The 18,097-nt window shown below is 43.6% G+C and overlaps 3 protein-coding genes across 5 annotated transcripts; 1 reads left to right on the top strand and 2 right to left on the bottom strand.

Moving 5' to 3' along the window:
• Positions 1–131: 131 nt before the first annotated feature.
• LOC115622817 (activated Cdc42 kinase-like) lies at positions 132–10,498 on the bottom strand. 2 transcript variants are annotated; one of them, XM_030517014.1, is made up of 8 exons: positions 10,448–10,498; positions 9,436–9,505; positions 8,958–9,351; positions 7,803–8,885; positions 6,985–7,733; positions 6,549–6,777; positions 685–2,220; positions 132–613 (listed from the first exon to the last, which is right to left on the bottom strand). In XM_030517014.1, exons 1-8 carry the CDS (start codon positions 10,449–10,451, stop codon positions 422–424), a joined length of 4,257 nt encoding a protein of 1,418 aa, XP_030372874.1. In that variant the 5' UTR covers positions 10,452–10,498; the 3' UTR covers positions 132–421. The 2 variants fall into 2 exon arrangements, with proteins under 2 accessions (XP_030372874.1, XP_030372790.1); XM_030516930.1 differs by lacking the exons at positions 132–613; positions 685–2,220 and adding an exon at positions 2,733–6,278.
• Positions 10,499–11,045: 547 nt separating this feature from the next.
• LOC115623036 (tripeptidyl-peptidase 2) lies at positions 11,046–16,535 on the bottom strand. The gene is made up of 12 exons (XM_030517253.1): positions 16,081–16,535; positions 15,873–15,984; positions 15,586–15,810; positions 15,219–15,524; positions 14,915–15,158; positions 13,986–14,540; positions 13,611–13,889; positions 13,185–13,554; positions 13,019–13,130; positions 11,965–12,957; positions 11,585–11,906; positions 11,046–11,523 (listed from the first exon to the last, which is right to left on the bottom strand). Exons 1-12 carry the CDS (start codon positions 16,255–16,257, stop codon positions 11,151–11,153), a joined length of 4,068 nt encoding a protein of 1,355 aa, XP_030373113.1. The 5' UTR covers positions 16,258–16,535; the 3' UTR covers positions 11,046–11,150.
• A 193-nt stretch (positions 16,536–16,728) lies between these two features.
• On the top strand, positions 16,729–18,087 carry LOC115623428. 2 transcript variants are annotated; one of them, XM_030517799.1, is made up of 3 exons: positions 16,729–16,909; positions 17,105–17,191; positions 17,848–18,087. In XM_030517799.1, exons 1-3 carry the CDS (start codon positions 16,811–16,813, stop codon positions 17,983–17,985), a joined length of 324 nt encoding a protein of 107 aa, XP_030373659.1. In that variant the 5' UTR covers positions 16,729–16,810; the 3' UTR covers positions 17,986–18,087. The 2 variants fall into 2 exon arrangements, with proteins under 2 accessions (XP_030373659.1, XP_030373739.1); XM_030517879.1 differs by lacking the exon at positions 17,848–18,087 and adding an exon at positions 17,617–17,721 and having other exon boundaries at positions 16,734–16,909.
• Positions 18,088–18,097: the final 10 nt, after the last annotated feature.

Consider the following 18,097-nt stretch of genomic DNA (forward strand, 5'->3'; position numbering starts at 1 on the left):
TCCAATCTCCTTCATTTCTATTCGACTTCTTTGATCTTAATCGTGAACGTTTTAAATAAAATCAATTTTTAATTAGAAGAATGTAAACAATAAAACTGTTCCAGAAAAATGTATAATTTATTAATGGTGCATATGAATGTGAACGATCTTTTGATTAATCTGTATAATCGCATGAAAACTGCTTATATAGTTAGTGCTACACATTGTATTATTTTATAAGTACACATGCTGAGATTCTATCATACTCGCACATTGTGGCGTATGATATACAGGAAACAAAATTTTGAGCAGTGTTCGATAAGTTTGAGATGAACTTAAGAATAGATAAATAGAATACATTTAACTCAAGGCAACGGAGGTTTACATTCCAAATCCAATATGCACTGACCACAAACTCATACTCTTAAATGTGGCATCAGTTTTATACTTGGATACCCTTCAGTTTCAACGCTGTTGTATGCAAATCCCATTCGTATTTCTGCAGCGCTTCGAAGGATTCGGTCAAGCTGAGATTGGCATCTGCCAATATGTTTTGCAGTTTTATCAACTTAATCGACTTGTGCACGTCCCAGTTTATGAACTCCAAGGCGTTGAGGCAACGCGTAGGTGTGCTCTGCAAAATGTAAATGTAATTAACTCAATATTCGGTTTAGAAATTCACTTGTACTATGAAGCAGCACTCACATCTTTGCCCAGCACTTTGACCATTATGCGAACTTCATCGGAATCTACGCCGCGTTCGCAACCTTTGGGCTTCTTGTCAGAGAACTCAAGCAAGTCCTCACAGCTAACTGAATTGGAGTCCGCCAAACGGTTTGCTGTGGCTGCAAAATATTCGGCCTCCGTTTGTTGCTTGGCAGGTGCGGCTTTTGAGACACCTGTTGGCACAGGGGTCGATGGCGCAGAGGATGTTCTGCTGCTGGCACTGCCACTCATGGCCAAGTTGACGGACGCGCGCACCTTCTTGAACAGCGCATTGCCGGCCAATTCGTTATCGGCACTCGAAGTGCGTCGCGTGCTCTCTGGGCTTAACTGTTGTGCGGCTTCCACTGCTATATGCGTTTCCTGTGGTGTTTGCTCAGCGTCTGCAACAACGCCCGTGCCTGTGGTTGTGGTTGCCATCTTGCGATTGCTCTCCACATCCAGGTTGCGGCGCTCATCGTCATTTACATAGAGTCCAGACATTTGACCTGCATCGATTTCCACATCCTTGCGCTTGTTGTAGTGCTCCTTCTGTATGGAAAAGCTGTAAAAGCCATCAGTCACATCGGGTGATAGCAGCACACACTCTTTATTCGAGTCCGCCTCCATTATGGATTCGAATTGCAGGGAGGCGGTGTCGGTCAGGCCGGCTGCATCGGCGGGCGCCAGTTTGTCCAAATTCTGATAGGTGTGTCCATCGGCAAAGGATGTGCTGCAGTTGCTGACACTGCGTCTGATACCAGCGGCACTTATGGCGGGCATGTTTTCATAGCTGGCTTCCCTGCTGCGGCTGGCCTGACGCATGGAGCGGGAACGCACCGCGGCTACGACCTCAATGGCGCGCGTAGCTTCAGCAGATTCCTTTCTGCTATTGTCACTGGGGGCGGCGGAGTTGGGACTTGTGGGTGTGGAGCCTGTATCCTCACCACCAGCAAAGTGCGCCAGCTTGCTCAGCGTTCGTTGGACCCCATTGGCAGGTATGATCAATGGATATTTACGCACATGGCGCTTGGCATTAGTCTTGACCTGCTTTTTGCCCTCGCGCGGGGGCAAGGGTATGGGATTCGCATCCGCAGGCGAGCTGCCAGCAGCCTCAGCTGTTACATCGGGAAATTTGTAGGAGCCATGTGTCATGTAGCTGGGGCTTTCACAGGGCGCTTGCGTCTCCCCATTGCTCACAATCGAGTTGCAGTTCTCGTCATTCGACTTGACGATGGCGGCCAGTTGGGCATATCTCGCGCGTTGAGCTGCGCCACGTGTGGGCAGGGTCATCGGACGTGGCGCCTGCTGCTGCGGCATGCTCAGTGGAGGCAAAGCATGGGGCAATGAAGCGGCAGCTGTCGAAATGGCCCCCACGCTGGCCAGCCGACGTGGAAGAGTCTTCGCATTCATCATGTCGAATTCATCAGTGTCCATGTGGCGCAGCAATGTTGCGGCCGGACTCGGTCCAATGTCCAGCATATTTCGGCGCTCGATCAAACTGTTGTAGGCCTCGCGACCCTCCTCGCCAATGAGCGACTGTTGGGTGAGAGGGAACGACACAAAAGAAAGCAGGCAAGGAAATGAAATGAAAATAAAATTTGATGTAAACACTTAAAATGAAAATCATTAAAGATACACTGAAAAAATATATACAAGTAAGTATGTAGAAGGGACAAATCAAAAATCTCACGCACCGTCTTCTTTTTCATGGTAGTTTTCTTTATTGAATCCCTTTAAATATGATCAACATTTTGATTACCAATAATTCCTTTTTAGGGGTTTAGAATGCAAATTTTTCATTTATTTTAATGTTAGCATTTAATTTTTAATTGGGTTTTCTTCTCTCTTTTTTGTATTTTTTAAATTGTTGAAACGCTTCAAACGCATATTTTAGAATATCATTTTGTAGTGTGTACTGTATATTTGAAATATATTTACTTTTAAGTATTTTGTATATATATACTTCTTTTTTATTCTATATTTATTTATATATAGTATAATTAATTTGTTTTAGAGTATCAATTGTATAAATGCATGGTAAGCAAATATCTGATAAGTTATAAAAAATGTAGATATTAGAAATAGCTGAATAGCTTTGGTTAGATGCAAATACCTTTAAGAGTTTTCTCATTTAAATAAATATCAAGATTTCTTCTTCTCATGCTGCTATGATAAGTATTTATCATTTAGATTAGAGTTAAAGTTGAGATCGCTTAAATGCTCTCTGTGCTGCGACACTTGGGTTCTTATGGCTTGTCTTAAGTCAAAATGCAAGCATAAGGATATGGCACATAAAAGTTTTGCATATGTAAGAGAGTTTTGCAACGATTCCAATTTCGATTTCAACTGTAGTGGGTCACTTGTTGAATGTTATAGTCGATGATGTTGTTGTTGTTGGTTGTTGGTTGTTATTGTGGTTTGCGCTTTTGAGGATTGTCAACGGTTGTGTTTATATGTGTGTTCCTTTTATTGCTGTTGTTATTTGTATTTGATGTGTTCAGTTATTCATATATCTTTTTAAAGTCCCCCCAATGATTCTCGCATGATTATCCTCCAATACCCTGTCTTGGTGAATTCAATGTAGAGTGTGGGTGTGGGTGTGTGTGTCTGTGAGTTTGTATCTGTTTTTGTTATGGTTTTTATTGTTGCTGTTGCTGTTGTTGTTGTTGTATTTGTATTTGTAATACTGTTGCATGCAGGAGCACCAAAGACAACAAAGCTCTATTTGAAACATTAGTATCAATGTACGAAAATTGTAAATTGTTTTTGTGTTGTCCAGTGGCGGCTGCATTGGCTCAGTGGCCTAGTTTTGGAATATCATTTGGAAGCTTGCTTCGTTATTTGAGTGACTTCGAGTCTTATGCGTTAAAATTTGAGATTTTATATTGCTTTCTTAATTGCTGCTATTACTTGATTGCTTGGTGTTTTTTCTGACTATTTGTTTTGGAGTTTCCTTTTGGGCACTTATGCGGCACGTTTGGAGTACTTTTACAAGCAGACGCCGGAAAATCGTATGCTTCAGCAATTATGGTTTGAGCGGACTGAAATTGTCTCACGATTTTCCGGCTTGGCAATACACAGAGATCAGAGCTCCTGTAAAAAGTTTGTGCGCCACATAAATGATCGGAACTATTGACAGTGCGTTTTTTATTTATTTATTGCTTATTGTTTTCAATTCAACTGTTTGTATTGTAAAAAGTGCATGAGGAAGTGTGGCAAACTTCCATTGGCAAGTGCACATTATTATCCGTTCTGAGAGGTTTTCGGTGTTTCCAATAAGGCACACTCTCAAAAAAATTAAATCGAAAAAATATATATACCTTTAATTTGTTTGGTTTTTGTTTTTCTTCGTTCTTTTCGTTTTGTTTTTTGTTTCTTGTTTTTTTTTTTTGCTATGCAGGCTGTAAATATTTCTACAATTTACTTTTCGACAGTCCTCCTAACCACACCGCACACACACCCAACCCACCCACACATACACACACATCCCAACACAATACGAGATCCTTTGCGCCGCTCTAATCAGACAAAACATTACCGAACAGTAAATTGAGAACATATTTCAGCATTTTCCTTAGTTATGGCGCCGGACTTGGCGGTATATGAGGCGCGAATTCCCGCCTAAACTGAAACTCATCCCCACTCTCCGTGCTGGAAGACGAGGTGCTTTCACTGGAGCCGCCCGCCACCGCCACCACCGCGGTCGTCGAGTTGGCGATCGCCCCACGAAAGACGCTGGAGCCCACAACCTGTTGCTTTTGGTGCTGCATCTGTCGCCAGTGCTGCTCGTGCTGCTTCACAGCCGAGGCATGTATCTTCTCCGGCCAGTGGAACTCCGTCGGGCGCTGTGGCTTACCTCCGGAGTTAGCCATAAGCAACTGCAGTGAATTCGCCGACAGTTGGCGTTGCTTGAGCTCATCAGGCGATGAACCCACGAAGTTAGTGGACGTGGGACTCTTTCCGGTTAACCGACTAACGTCGAATTCATGCAGCGCTGTGCCACTTAAGGGGCGCAGCACTGAGGCACCACCTCCACCCCCATTTGAGCAATTGGTACGATAGGTGGCATTCACAGCTGAAGAGGCAGCTGACGAGGATCCTGAACCTGAACCAGGCAGCTCAGCCCCATTGAGCATGTAGTTTGGCGGCTTTTGTAGCTGGAACACATTCTGTTGTGCAGGTGCGCCACCGTAATTATTGCCAGGCCCACGTCCGCCAAAGTCATAAATGCGCTCATCGTAGTTGAACTGCTCGTATGTGGTGCGGCAGTGGAAGCTTCGCCGATTTCCGCCCCCAAAATTGTAGTGCGGAGCGGACTTAATGCTGGAATTGGAGCCGTAAATATTGCGTGGAGAAACAACGATCTCGCGCTCGTCGTGGCCGGCAGACTGCACCTGTCTGTTGAGCCCGGGACGACGACGTCTGTAGAGGGAGGAAACCCTTGCGCGTATGTCACACTCGGAGCGTGCTAGATTGGGCTTGCAGCTGACGCCAGCACTCGCCGCTTCCTCCTCGCCGCTCGAAGAGCTCGAGTCTAGCGTCATGGGGTTGTAGCTCAGGCGACGCAAGGTGCGCGCGCGAATGGACCGCGGTTTGTAGGAGGCCGAGCGCCTGGGCAACGTTGTCTCATGCGTCGGGCGTTTGCAGTATGGAGCTTGCTGCTCTGCTTTGAGAGCGCTATGCTTAATCCTTTGCTGAGGCTCTGACAACACCGGTGATATAGGATTAAAATTCTCCGTGAAGGAAGTCGAGCGTTGCCGATAACTTTTGCTCGCTGCACCAGCTTCGAATTTCAACTGATTGGGAGAATAAACAGAGGTATTGCTCACATTCAGGGTCGACTTTATGGGAGAGGCGCATGACAATAGCTGTGGTTTCGTCTGGCCGAAACGTTCGTAGCCGCTGAGCTCATCCTTTATGCCCGCGTTAAACACCGCCTCACTTTTATAGGGAAAGTAACTCTCCTGCGGACTGTAGCTGGACTTTTGGCTGCTCCGGCGTGAGAGCGAGATATTCGTGTCACGCGAGGCAAAGCCCGTGTCCGGCGTACTCGAGCGTTTGTCCTCGATAAGCTGCTTTTGCTCCTGCTGCTGTTGCATTTGCTCACTGTGGGCAACGGCCGCGCTTAATTGAGCCTGGTTGTGCATGTACTGCAGATGCTTGTCCAGATGGCTGGTCGCGGCATTGAAATCGAACATAGTCTGCACTCCGTTGCTATAGCTATAGACTGCCGACTTGAGACTCCCAGTAGCACTGCTGATGCCGTCGTCCAGTGAGGAGATCATGTGCGGAAATTGATCGTTGAGAATTGTCTCATTGGAATCGCTCTTGTCCAGCTCAGTGTACGTGTGCATAAAATCCAAATTCAGGGCCTTGAGGGTATTTTCAATATCCATGATGTTGTCGTTAATACTTTTTGCCTCTCCCGTGCGATTTAGCGACGAACCGACTCCACCACTGCCCGCGCCATCAAGTGTTAGCGGACGGCTGAGAATTTCGCGCGACTTCTCGAAGCAAAAGTCCGAGCTCTCCTTATCAAAGATGGGAATGCGTAACTCAGTGCTGTTCTTAATTTCGCTCAAGGAGCGAAATCGCTACGCGATGTGAGGAAGGAGGCGATTTAACAAATAAAATATAGAAAAACGATGCGCGCGCGCCAAAGCAAAGAAATTAAAATTGCCAATGAAAACAAGGGAATGAAGGGACACCGAAATGAACAAAACAGTAGAAAAAAGAGCAGAATGGAGATAAAAACTTGTGTATTAGAAATTGCATAATTGAAATCACTTTCGGTGAAAGGGGTCATTGGTCCAAGCTCTATATACTAATAATAATTGCGAAAATATAAATATTGCTCAGCTCACCTGTATATCGGGTATGCTTTGCAGTTCCTCTGTGAAGTTCTTCTTCTTGGAGAAGGGTGACGCATTGCCATGAGTGGGCGTATGTGCTCCTCCTGATCCTGAGGTGCCTGTGGGGGCGCCTCCACTCGATTTGTCGCCGCTGCTGCTCAAATGTGGGAACCGAAAGCTGAACTTGCGTTTCGGACTGTGGGTTGCTGGCGCATGTTCTGAAACCAAATCTACCATAGATCTGTAAAATGTACAAATATACAACCCAATTAATTAGCTAACAATGACTTCAATTCGGAAGAGATAGCAGACAGAGTAGGCTAGTATATGTATAAGCTACAGATACAGAATTATCAATATTTCTAATTAAAAATCAAGTACAAATTACATTGATGAATTGATTGAAATTCTACTTCTAAAACGGTGCGCAATGGAGTAATCTACCCACCTAGCACTAATCTCATTGGCCATATCGATGGCGTGATTGAGAATCTTCTCATCTTTCACCGATATAGGCTTAACGGTGCCAGCTGTTTTTTTCTTCGACAATGTAGGCAGCAGTCCATGACTGTGTTTGTTGCCATTTGTGTCGCCACTCTTGTTCCCAAACTTGGCCGTCATTTCGACAAATTCGTTTTTCGAGTTAACATGCTCAAAATCTGGTGATTTGGGCTGATTGCCTGAAGGGCCACTAATTGAACCGAACATTGAGTTAATTTCGTCCAATAGTGATGGACCAAAGTCGAGTTTGTCACCAGCGATTTCATCGTCTGATATCTCGTGATATTCATGCAGATCATCTGTTGCTTGACGTAAAGATGCTCGCCAACTAGCATCTCCGGCTGAGCTTCGCGAATTGATACTCTTGCCATCTTGTCCGCCATAGTTATTATTCTGGAGCCCAAATGCCAGTTGATCCTCGTCTAGTTTGTCCAGCACAAACGGATTGGTCGATGATGTAATGGTGGCAAAATCAAAGGAGCTCTGCCCATTGTTGGATATCAGCTTGGGGGTATTTTCAGTGGAGGGTATAAATGTTGGGTTCATGGAAGTGGCATGTGAGCCCTCGGGAAAGTAGCCACTGGCAGTCTGCAACGAGTCGGGGCTCGTTGGGGTGGGTGGCAGTAACAGGGGCGTCTGCTCAATATCCTCTGATGGCTTGTACGGTGTGACAATTTGCTTGGGCACATGATTGTACTGTAAAAATTAAATATATAAATAATTTTCACCAATAGTATAAAAGTTAAAAGAAGCAGCGCCCCTTACATTTTGTGAACTCCCTAAAAACGCAATGTCACCAAAAGTGGCGCCATCGATGCCTACATGACCAGTGTGCTTGAAATCATTTTGCGGCTTTGAAATCATCTCAGTGCGCAGCTTGCGCTTGCTTATGCGATGGTCGCCCACGCGACTAAAGGAATCTCGATTTGAGCTGGGTAAACCCTCCAGAAATGCGACAGTATTCGAAGGATTGAAATATCCTGTCTTGCCCGTGCTAAGCACGCCCTTCCAATATGGTGTCCCAGTGTTGCGATCCAATACACTGATAATGTCACCCTGTCTGTATATCAGGTGGTCCTTTTTCGGCTCTGTCCAATTGACAACAGCCTTCAATTGTTCTGGCTTCATGTCAGGAAGTTGCTCGTAAATTTCACTGAATTTTGGCCTTTTTGCAGCATCATCTTGCCAGCATTTCATCATCAGTGTATAATATTCACTGGGGCAGCAATCAGGCTGCTCCAATCGCTGATAGTTGGGCGCATCAATGGCTTCCAATATTTGGAGGCCTGTAAGCGCTGCCCAGGGCTGAAAGCCATAGGAAAACATCTCCCAGAGACAAACTCCATAGGCCCAGACATCGGAGGCATTGGTAAAACGCAAATAGTTGATGCACTCGGGCGCACACCAGGCAATGGGCAGCTTTAGATTAACATTAAAGTTGGTCTTGTAATAATCCTTGCCCACACCCAAGGCACGCGACAGTCCAAAATCTGATATTTTCACCTTATCCTTGCTGAAGACCAGTATATTGCGCGCTGCCAAATCTCTGTGTATGAGACGCTTCTGCTCCAGGTAGCGCATACCATTGCATATTTGCAGCGCAAACTCGCATAGTGTCGGTATGGTTAGAAAGCTGACGCGCAACCCAGAGTCCTTAAGGCACTCGAGTAAGGAACGTAAATGCGCCAATTCCGTAACCAGCATTAACGAGTCTGTGGCCAGAACGACGCCATACAGGCGCACTATATTTTCATGCTCAATGGAATGCATGATGGCTGCTTCCTTTAAGAATTCCATGGGATTTGATTGCATGCGCTCTCGGCACAAACACTTGATTGCCACTTGAATCTGTATAATGAAATATTGCTCAATAATATAAATTACTTAATCTAAATGATTTTCTTTAAGGGGAACACTTACACGTTCGCTGCCGTTGGTCCAGACGCCCTGTTGCACGATTCCAAACTCGCCGGTTCCCAGCTGTTTATTGACGCTGATAGAATCGGCTGGTATGATGTGCTTGTTGTTGGGCACCTTACTGGGCGAGCTGGCGCCGTTTTTGTTTGCTGATACTGACGCATTACTGCTGCTGTCCACTGCGGCTTGTGCGCCTGCGCTTGCGCCATCCTCGCGCTTAACAATTGTGGTGGGCGCCTGCAGCAGTCGTTTGATCTTACTGAGGTAACTGTGAGGAAAATGCTTCTCATAGAATTTACGCAGTCTTCGTATTTCCGGTCGAGACAGACCAATAAATCGTAAATCCTCATCTGCTGCATATTTAAATTGCGCCGCGTTCGTTATTTTCAATTCATTTCTGTGTGTGAGGGGGTGAAACGCATTCGTTATTAATTTCAGTTGCTTCCATTTACTCAAGAGCCTAAATGGGTCAGTCACTTACTTGATGGCATTGTAGTACTGTTGCAGTTCGGACTCGGTGAGGAATTCATATAAATCGATTTGAGGGTACTCTGAAAGATATAAAAATAAACACATAAAACTTAAGTATGCATGGGGCCTAGCAACAGCTGCTCCAAACAACACACGACCCAACACACACGCCACACACACAGCATCAATATGTATGCATATTGCCATATTCCACATATTCCACCCGCCAACGCACTTCCGACGTGATTTCATTTCTCCAGCAAGCAGACGCAGATACAACGGACACAGGCCCTCATGCCAGCCTCAAAATACATTTAATACGTAAAAGTTCCGTTTCCCCCCACCACAAGCACAACACAACACAACAGAACACACTCATGCACATTGACACAGAATACTGATTACGGGCCTGTCCCTATTGTTGTTGTTGTTGTTGTTCTTGTCGTTGCTGCACCCGCAGTGTTTGTCGTCAGCACCTTTGGCGCTGCAACAACAAGTCGTTGTCGTATTTGTTTTTGTAAAGGAAACAGCAACAAACTGCTGCTGATAATGGATGTTAATCCCCTGGTTTGCAATTTGAATCACCACTGTGGTAGTATATACATATGTACATATGTTCGTTCATATGTACACATATGTACATTTTAAATGCTTTGCACAAGGAATGTTTTATCACCCTATGTCGCGCCTTATCGCTTTAACTGATCAATAATGAATGACGCATTGGAATCAACAAGCGGCTCAAAGTACGGAAATCAATTAAGAATGAATGAGCCATGCTATCCCACAGGATGCTGCTGTCCTTGAATTCGCAAAATAAAATCGATCGGGCAATACACACAACACACACACACACACATACACATGCAAACTACGTAGCAGACAAAGTTTTTGCTACACCGGAAACACTTGTAATTGTTTGATTTTAGCGGGCTTTCCCTCCCACGTTGATGCATTGTGATATTATTTGTCAGTTGCACACACTTTACACAATTAATTTAAATTTTTTAATTTAAACTCACCCATTTTTGCGTGCTTTGCATTGTTTGGGAGTACTGCACACTTGAGTGGCCAGACCGTTTAAAAAATGCACTATTTGTTATCGATTAAAATATGCGTAGCTAGTTCTTTTGAGCAACAATTCTGATTGGGGCACTGGAACACTAACACATGCGCACATTATTCATCACTCTGTAGTAAGAGGTTAGTCCGTGCTGGCCAGAGGCTAAGCAATTGGATTTAGATTTAAACTCAAACATAAAGATAGCTGTGAAAATTTGATTTCCACTTTATACATTTAATGTTTGGTTGCAATGCTATTTAATAGTTTTTACCACAACAAATATTGTTTTGTACTGCCTAGCCCATGCTAAGTCCTAAGTACCTAACTAAGCCTTAAGCATAAGTTGATCAACTTACCAAGCACCTGTTTGGTCCTTGTTATTGCCAAGGAAGTCTCCGTTTTAAATGTTATAGATGATGTATTGGGAAAGACATTGCATTTGGTCAGTATTTGAACTACAGGGTGCGGCGCTACAGTAACTCGTATCATTGAGCTTTTGTCCACCTAGAACCACGTTTTGAATTTACGCGCGTTATACGTAAAAATAAAATACACCGTTAATTCATTCAATTTATTTATTTTACGATTTTCAATGTAAAAACAAACTTTAGATTAATATACAGTAATAATATGTTCTTCGTGCTTAAAAACAGCTACAATATTTAAAACAAGCGGAAGTTACTTGGAAAAGATGTGATCGTTAGGCGATTGATAGCAACCTTGGCATGGTCATGCCCCAAGGCGCCAATGATCTCAGCCAGCTCTTCGTAGTGATCACGTGTGCGTTTATCTTCGATCAATTTCATAACATATTTATACATGCGTCCTAGATGATTATGAGCATATGCATGCCACACAGAGAATTGAATGGCCTTCGCATCGTTGGCATCGACAAATTTTATAATTTCTGAATAAATATCGTTGAGTTCGGACAACTGGTCTTTAATATTGTCATCCAATACCGCTAGCTTTGCGTGAGCAATACCCTTTTTGCTTAGGGCCTCGATAAGGTTTGCCTTTTGTTTATCCATGTTACTAAAATAAATATGAAAGGTATAACTTAAAGAAGGAATAGCAGAGTCAAAATGATCCTTACGTTTTAATTTTAGCCGCATCGGCCCGTGTATCTGTCTTCAGGCCATAGTAGGAGAGCAGACCATCAGCATCGGTATCCTTGATAACGAGATCTGCCAGCTTAATAATACGCTCCAGAGTGCAACGCAGCTTTTGCTTGTCATCCTTTTGCTTTTCAGTATTTTCGTTGCCTTCAACTTTGGCTTGGGCTTTAGCGAAGGCAAATGGATGCTGAATTTTAAGTTCGGTTGATTCGATGTTTTGTATCAACAACAAATGTGCCTGCAAGTGCTTCGGATGTGCAGCAATAACCTCGTTATAGATTTTCTCTGCTTTCTCCAGCTCTACACGAATGCAATAAATGAATTATAAGTTCAGTTTTATTTTTAATGGACCACTTACCGCATTTCACGATATGTGTGCACTGAAAATCGCGTAAACTCTCTGCATAATCGTCGGCTGATGTTTTTCCCTTCTTCGGCGACGATTGCAGAACTCCGCTGTTTGGGGGTGCATCGCTTTGAGCAGTTATACCATCACCAGCCGCTGACGCTGCCAAAGCAGTTGTTGACAGCGTCGTTGCTGGGGCCTTGGGCTTCGTTCCGTTTCCATTTGCCGATGGAGTTGCGGTCGAGCTGTTGGCATTCGTACCGTTAGCTGCGCCATTAGTTGCCGCTTTCTTTTCGGTCGGGTTGAGGATGTAGTAGAACGGGTGAAGGGCGACGCGACGGCCGGCGTCATCCTTTGGAAACACTACATTGCCATTTAACCATGCGCATTGTGCGGGTAAGTTGGCCTTTGTAAGGCGCTCCTGGGATATGGGACCCAGATACAACACTTTAGGCGAACCCTTTATAGGGGCGGACGCAAATTTACGTCCATTTACTATACACTGGTTATAGCTATCGTAAAAATCAATGTTAAGCGCGTTCGGCAACTTGAAAGCAGCGACCATATTAGCGTCGGAAATTTTCTCAAGAATATCTCGCTTCTCATGACGGACCTGCAGACGAACCGTGTAGTCGCCCTTTTCAAGCTTCGTATAGAAGGTGTGTGAATGTGCGTCACCTGTTGCCACCAGCGCCTTGTTTACATCGAACAGCATCCACATCTGCGACTCAAATTCTGCTTCGTACAGCAAATCATTGAACAAAGGCGCATACAATGCCACTTCGCACGGCTTAGCTACAGTTAAGTTGTACACCAGCAGGTTCTGATAAACCTGTCTTCCGTCTGGAATGACATCACGCGTGGCGCTCAACGGGGAGATTTTTGCCTCAACAGGCTTGAGCACAACAGCGGCGTTTTTCAATTGCAGCAATGGTTGGATCACTTCTTCTACCACCAGCGAATTTATTTCCATTTTGTGAATGCCACGCCCCGCGTGCATAACATCTGTTATATAAATAAATTACCTTATAGCTTTTCAGTAAACTCTCAGATAAAAACAACTCACAAGCATTTGGATTTTGAGCTTCAACACCGCGAAATTCGAGGCTATACTTTAAATGGCTTTGTCCATGGCTGGACCAATACTTGGCAATACACAGTTCCAATATCTTGCCACCCTAAAAAAGTAGCACATTAATAGATATGTATGTAAGTTTATAAAGCTCACACACCTTAACACGAAACGCGGTCGTGGATTCGAACTCTGAATTCACACCAATGATCTTCATGGTCTCCAGTTTGCGGCAAGATTGTTTGGCCAGCAATTGGTTTGTATGCAGAAAGAATTTGCCCACATCCTTGCCATGATTGGGATCAGTAATGCGCATGCGCAGCACTGCCCATGTGGCGTTATTTGGAACGAGTATAAAGTCCCTTTGTATGGTGTTGGGCTGAAACTCTACAGCACGGTCACCTCTATTCGAAGCGGGTTCAAACACAGGCGTATTGTTATCGCTCTCCAAAACATGTGGCTGCACCACAGTGACAGGTATCTCAAAGAGTGGTCCCTTTTGTACGCATTCCGTATCGTACGCGCGTATGCTGTGAGGAAATGTATGCGTTTAAAAAATGTAGAATATTTAAGAGGCATCACTTACATAGCGCTGTGCACACCAGGAGGCAACGCAGTCGGATCGACTCTGACCACAATGGATCGAGTTCCATAACTTAGGTCCAGAAATGAGCCACACTGCACCCAAGGTTGTGACGGTATGAGGTTTAGGCGAACATTAAAGTTAAATTTGTCTTTGGGATCGACCTCCTTGTCATTAAAGAACACCGGCTCAATGTTAACATTGAAATCGACAAACTTCTTCTGAACACCCTGGCGAAGATGTATGCCCTTCGCTTGATTTGCGCCCACACGCACCGAAAAACTGAAGTAGGACAGGTTTGTGAATTAGAAAGCAGAAACTATTTTGCTGAAGCTTAATTAATGGGTTAAGTTTTTAACAAATAACTTTTAAAATTACCGTAGTAAATTCTCCGCTGCTTGCTGATGCTCGACCAAATGCTCAAAAGCCTTCTCCACATTTAATAGGCCATTGCCCTGTGCGAAAGGATCCACGTAGCCCAATTTAGTGGCAGTGACGCTTATAGCACGCTTTATACTATAGGGGGAGTATGTTATGTTCTTTTGCTTTAGTCCTGAGATCAGCAGCGCCACAGCGCCGGCAACATGAGGAGCGGCCATGCTTGTGCCGTTCATTAACTGAGACTTGCTCATGGTGAACTGCGGCACAGAAGTAATGGCACCTCCTGGCGCACAAACAGTCACACCCTGACCGCCATCGATGCAGGGATCACGTGACGTCCAGGTGTACACATTGCCAGGCAACTTCTCTCTCATCGCATACTCTGCCTCCATCATTTGCGGTGAGACATAAGCGCCAACACCGATTAAGCTTGGCTGACTGATGTCTGGTGGCGTACCTACGGTGCAGAGGGCTGGTCCGTGGTTCCCTGCAGAGGCAACCCAAACTACTCCATACTTGTTGACAATTTCGTTCATCAGTTCCCCGAGGCGTCTGCAAAAACAAACAAAAGTGTAGTATTAAGTGCATTAAATAAGGTCTCGTTATCTTATAACTTTTATGGGATTTTTTATCAACTAGATCAAATGACAATGGGTCTGGTAAACACACAAGATTATTCATTCGAATTTCAGCGACGTCAGCTCATTTTTTTGTATGTCTCCCATTGCAAACATTTTGCGAGAGTGTTATTATCTAAACACTTGAGAGACTCGACTGATGGTTCAAATATGTTTAATGCGTGTAAAAGGAGGTTTGTTTGTGGTGGCAGCTCAAATTGTACCTTCTACGTCTGGGCTTTGCGATTTGGTATGGTTGCTAGGCGAGTTTTCGTCAAGCTCCATTTATAAAATTTAAAACTTCCTTACCCTGTGTTGGACCAATTAGCATGCTCGCCGTAGCTCATGTTTATTACATCGATGCGTCGCCCCTCCCGGCACAATTCCATAACTTTCATCATGCCACGCACCAGAGCAGTGCCTGTCTCCATGGACCCCAGACGACCATCGCCGATTGTTATGGCCACAATTTTGGCATTTGGGGCCACACCATCGATGTCGCGCGAACTATGATTTCCACTCGCGATCGATGCGACATGCGTGCCGTGGGGAGCTGTAAAATATGCCCGCATTATATTATAGGTTCTTTAGTTGAGAATTGTTCTTTACTTACAGCACATGCCCACTATTTCGAGCACATTACCATCATCGTGCACATTAACCGAAATAGACAGATAATCATCCACATTCTTGATTTCATACGTTTTCGAATATTCGCCGATGCGCAGCGCTTGACTCAGATCCCCTTTCTCTGTCGTATCAATAAGTGTCAGCCAGCCCTTTTCAGTGGGGAAGAGTACACAGTCGTAAGAAGTCTTAATGTCGTTGTAAAGCTTTTCGTAATTATTGAGCATTTCCAGTTCAAAATCAAGATTCTCCTTGATAATCTTCTTATCCCAAGGAAGCTTTGATGCCTCACCTGCAAAAACAGGCTTCATTATACAGAACTACAATCTTTGAAAGACTGCTACTACACTTACCTGGATTTTGGGTTTCAAACTCCACGATTTTGCGGCTGGCATCAGCGATAGCCGTTTTATGCGGCTTGTTCCAATTCTTTAATTTTTCCTGGACAATTATATTATCGCGCACTTTGCTCGGCACCAGATCACTGAAACTCTTTAGGCCAACACGGAATGCGCCCTCCTTGTCCGTGTTGAGAGCCACAAGATCAGCCGGCAGCTTCAAAGTACGACCAGATAAACCTACAGCAAATTTGGCAACAGATTACAATCCCTCAGCCTTAACATTTAGAGTATATAATTACCTTTCAGATTTCCATCGTCATCAGGCGTAATTTTTTTGCTCACATCGACATCGCCGCAACCCGAACAATCAAACCTTTCAATCACTTTTACCGATTTTCCATCACAAAGCGTCTATTCAGGAGCGACACAAACGCATATGCACACATCAAAACAGATGAATGTTAACGTAAACCAAAAAATGGACGCCGCCAATAAGTGCCAACTCACCTCAAGCCCCGATGCGCGCGGATCAACGCCAGAGTCGAAGACAGCTATTGTAACGTCGCGTCCATCAAACTCAGGATACTTTTGCAAGAAGTTAAGTACACCAGTCTCCGCTTTAGGCACTAGAGCACCTGCAGGGAAGGCAGACTCCACAATCCCGCTACCAAAATCACTTGCCATTTTATCCACACAATTTGTTTTGCTCTCTGTTAGCTTGTTTTCTTTTTTCGTAACGCTTTGTTGTTGTTGTTCTAATCGCAGTCCAACTACTATCTCCCGATTACCACTGCCGTTGTACGAGGAGAGTGCTCTGCGCGCTGAACAATTTGTCAAACGATTAGTGAAATTAAATATTGCATCAATGATTTAGCGGAACGCAATTGTCAAAAATTTGTCACTTGTACGATATGTAAAAAAAAGAGTGGGCGTTGCCAGATGAACGCACTTTTTTAGTACGGGGTGCATAACAAAAATTTAGCAGCCACACAGGATTTTACAAAGTGACAGTTTTTTAAAAACATCTCAGGGGCCATTTGTACAATATATTTTTTTGAAATATTAGAATTATTTGCTTTGAATGTAATTTATAAAAATATTGACAATCCTGTTTCATTTACTGTGATTGTCAAATGCGTCTCAGCTGTTCGCTTTCTGTCATTGCCTGCGTTGCCGTTGCGTGTTTGTTGTAAAATAACAAGTTTCAGTAACTTTTCAGGCTTTATATCCCAGCAAAATGTGGTTCGAAATCTTACCAAGCGCCGTAATTATTACGGTTGCACTATCCGTGCCAATATATGCGATGTACGGTCTGCAGAAACTCACACTGGGCAACGTAAGTGGTGCAATTTTCTGGTTTAAAATTCCAAAATTCTTATATAATCCAATTTTATGGGACACTAAATTAAATTTTTTAATCATTTTTGAATGCCCACACCAACAATTGTAACAAAAATGTGCCCTTTTTTGTACAATGCACCATGCGATTAATCACTGTTTTTCAACGTTTTCCTTCTGATTTTCCCCACAGGCTTTCCGCCGCAACATGGACGAGCGATTCGACCGTGTGATGTACCAGCGCGATTTCCGACTAACCAATAATCCATACGTGATGAATGTAAGTTAAATAATTGTTTGTCTTTTTGCTTTTTCGCATTCAAATCGATCGATTTTGTTGTGTCTAAAATGTTGTTTTGGGTTATATTGGTTTTTGTGCAAAAATTCACCCCAAACTAAAATTGTTTATTATACAGTCAGCTAAAAATGTTTTCATCCACTTGTGCATATTTTTTAAATTCTAATTTGAGTTCCATTTCTAATCTAATGTTACAACTAATATAGATTTACGTGTTGTTTTTATTATAATTTCATTTCACTTTAAAAAAAAAAAAATAACACCAGCCACTTCACCCACTAATATTTAATGGGAAACAAAGTTATTTTTAAGCAATATTAGCTTCTCCATCTTAATGTTGCATTTTCGCCTGTTCATATCTATTGCTTAAAACTCTCTTACTGAGCATAAATCTTATTCTTTTCCAGGGTCTCAATTCTATTCCTGATGAGAAAAAGAATTAATTTTGTGTAGTAGACATTGGATTAATTTTAAGAGCATAAAGTGAATAAACGTACAGTTCGGAAATTAAATTCCTATTCGGTTGTAGGTTTATTATTTGCAGGTTATTTAAAATTTTTCCGATTGTTCCTAGTAATGCGTGACTGGCTTACTGACCGCCTTTTCAACCAATAAATCATAGGAACCATTCTTTGCAGGGGCTTGATGCCGTACCCGACGAAGAAGAGAAAAAAGAGATTGAGGTACCAGAAAACGAGGAGGTTGAAGATCCGAAGAAAGCCAAGAAAAAGAAAAAGGAGAAACCTCAAGAGAAAACTACTCAAGATCAGGATTAATTTAAACCACGTTTCTTTTATTTGTAAACAACTCGCACTGTTGCAGCAATAAATTGCAAGCAATCTAGCTCCAAAAACATTTGCCGCGCAACCAACCGCCAACAACCCTGTT

Source organism: Scaptodrosophila lebanonensis, unplaced genomic scaffold (genome assembly GCF_003285725.1).
Source record: "Scaptodrosophila lebanonensis strain 11010-0011.00,11010-0021.00 unplaced genomic scaffold, SlebRS2 tig00000001-arrow-pilon, whole genome shotgun sequence".
Lineage (NCBI taxonomy): Eukaryota > Metazoa > Arthropoda > Insecta > Diptera > Drosophilidae > Scaptodrosophila > Scaptodrosophila lebanonensis.

Coding starts and splice junctions, on each gene's coding strand:
- LOC115622817 (XM_030516930.1), bottom strand. Junction 8,886..8,957: donor GGACCAACGGCAGCGAACGT/GTAAGTGTTCCC, acceptor TTCATTATACAG/ATTCAAGTGGCAATCAAGTG. Junction 7,734..7,802: donor TTTTAGGGAGTTCACAAAAT/GTAAGGGGCGCT, acceptor TAATTTTTACAG/TACAATCATGTGCCCAAGCA.
- LOC115623036 (XM_030517253.1), bottom strand. CDS start 16,257: ATGGCAAGTGATTTTGGTAGCGGGATTGTGGAGTCTGCCTTCCCTGCA. Junction 13,890..13,985: donor GCAGCGGAGAATTTACTACG/GTAATTTTAAAA, acceptor GTCCTACTTCAG/TTTTTCGGTGCGTGTGGGCG. Junction 13,131..13,184: donor CGACCGCGTTTCGTGTTAAG/GTGTGTGAGCTT, acceptor CTACTTTTTTAG/GGTGGCAAGATATTGGAACT.
- LOC115623428 (XM_030517799.1), top strand. CDS start 16,811: ATGTGGTTCGAAATCTTACCAAGCGCCGTAATTATTACGGTTGCACTA. Junction 16,910..17,104: donor AGAAACTCACACTGGGCAAC/GTAAGTGGTGCA, acceptor TTTTCCCCACAG/GCTTTCCGCCGCAACATGGA. Junction 17,192..17,847: donor ATAATCCATACGTGATGAAT/GTAAGTTAAATA, acceptor CATTCTTTGCAG/GGGCTTGATGCCGTACCCGA.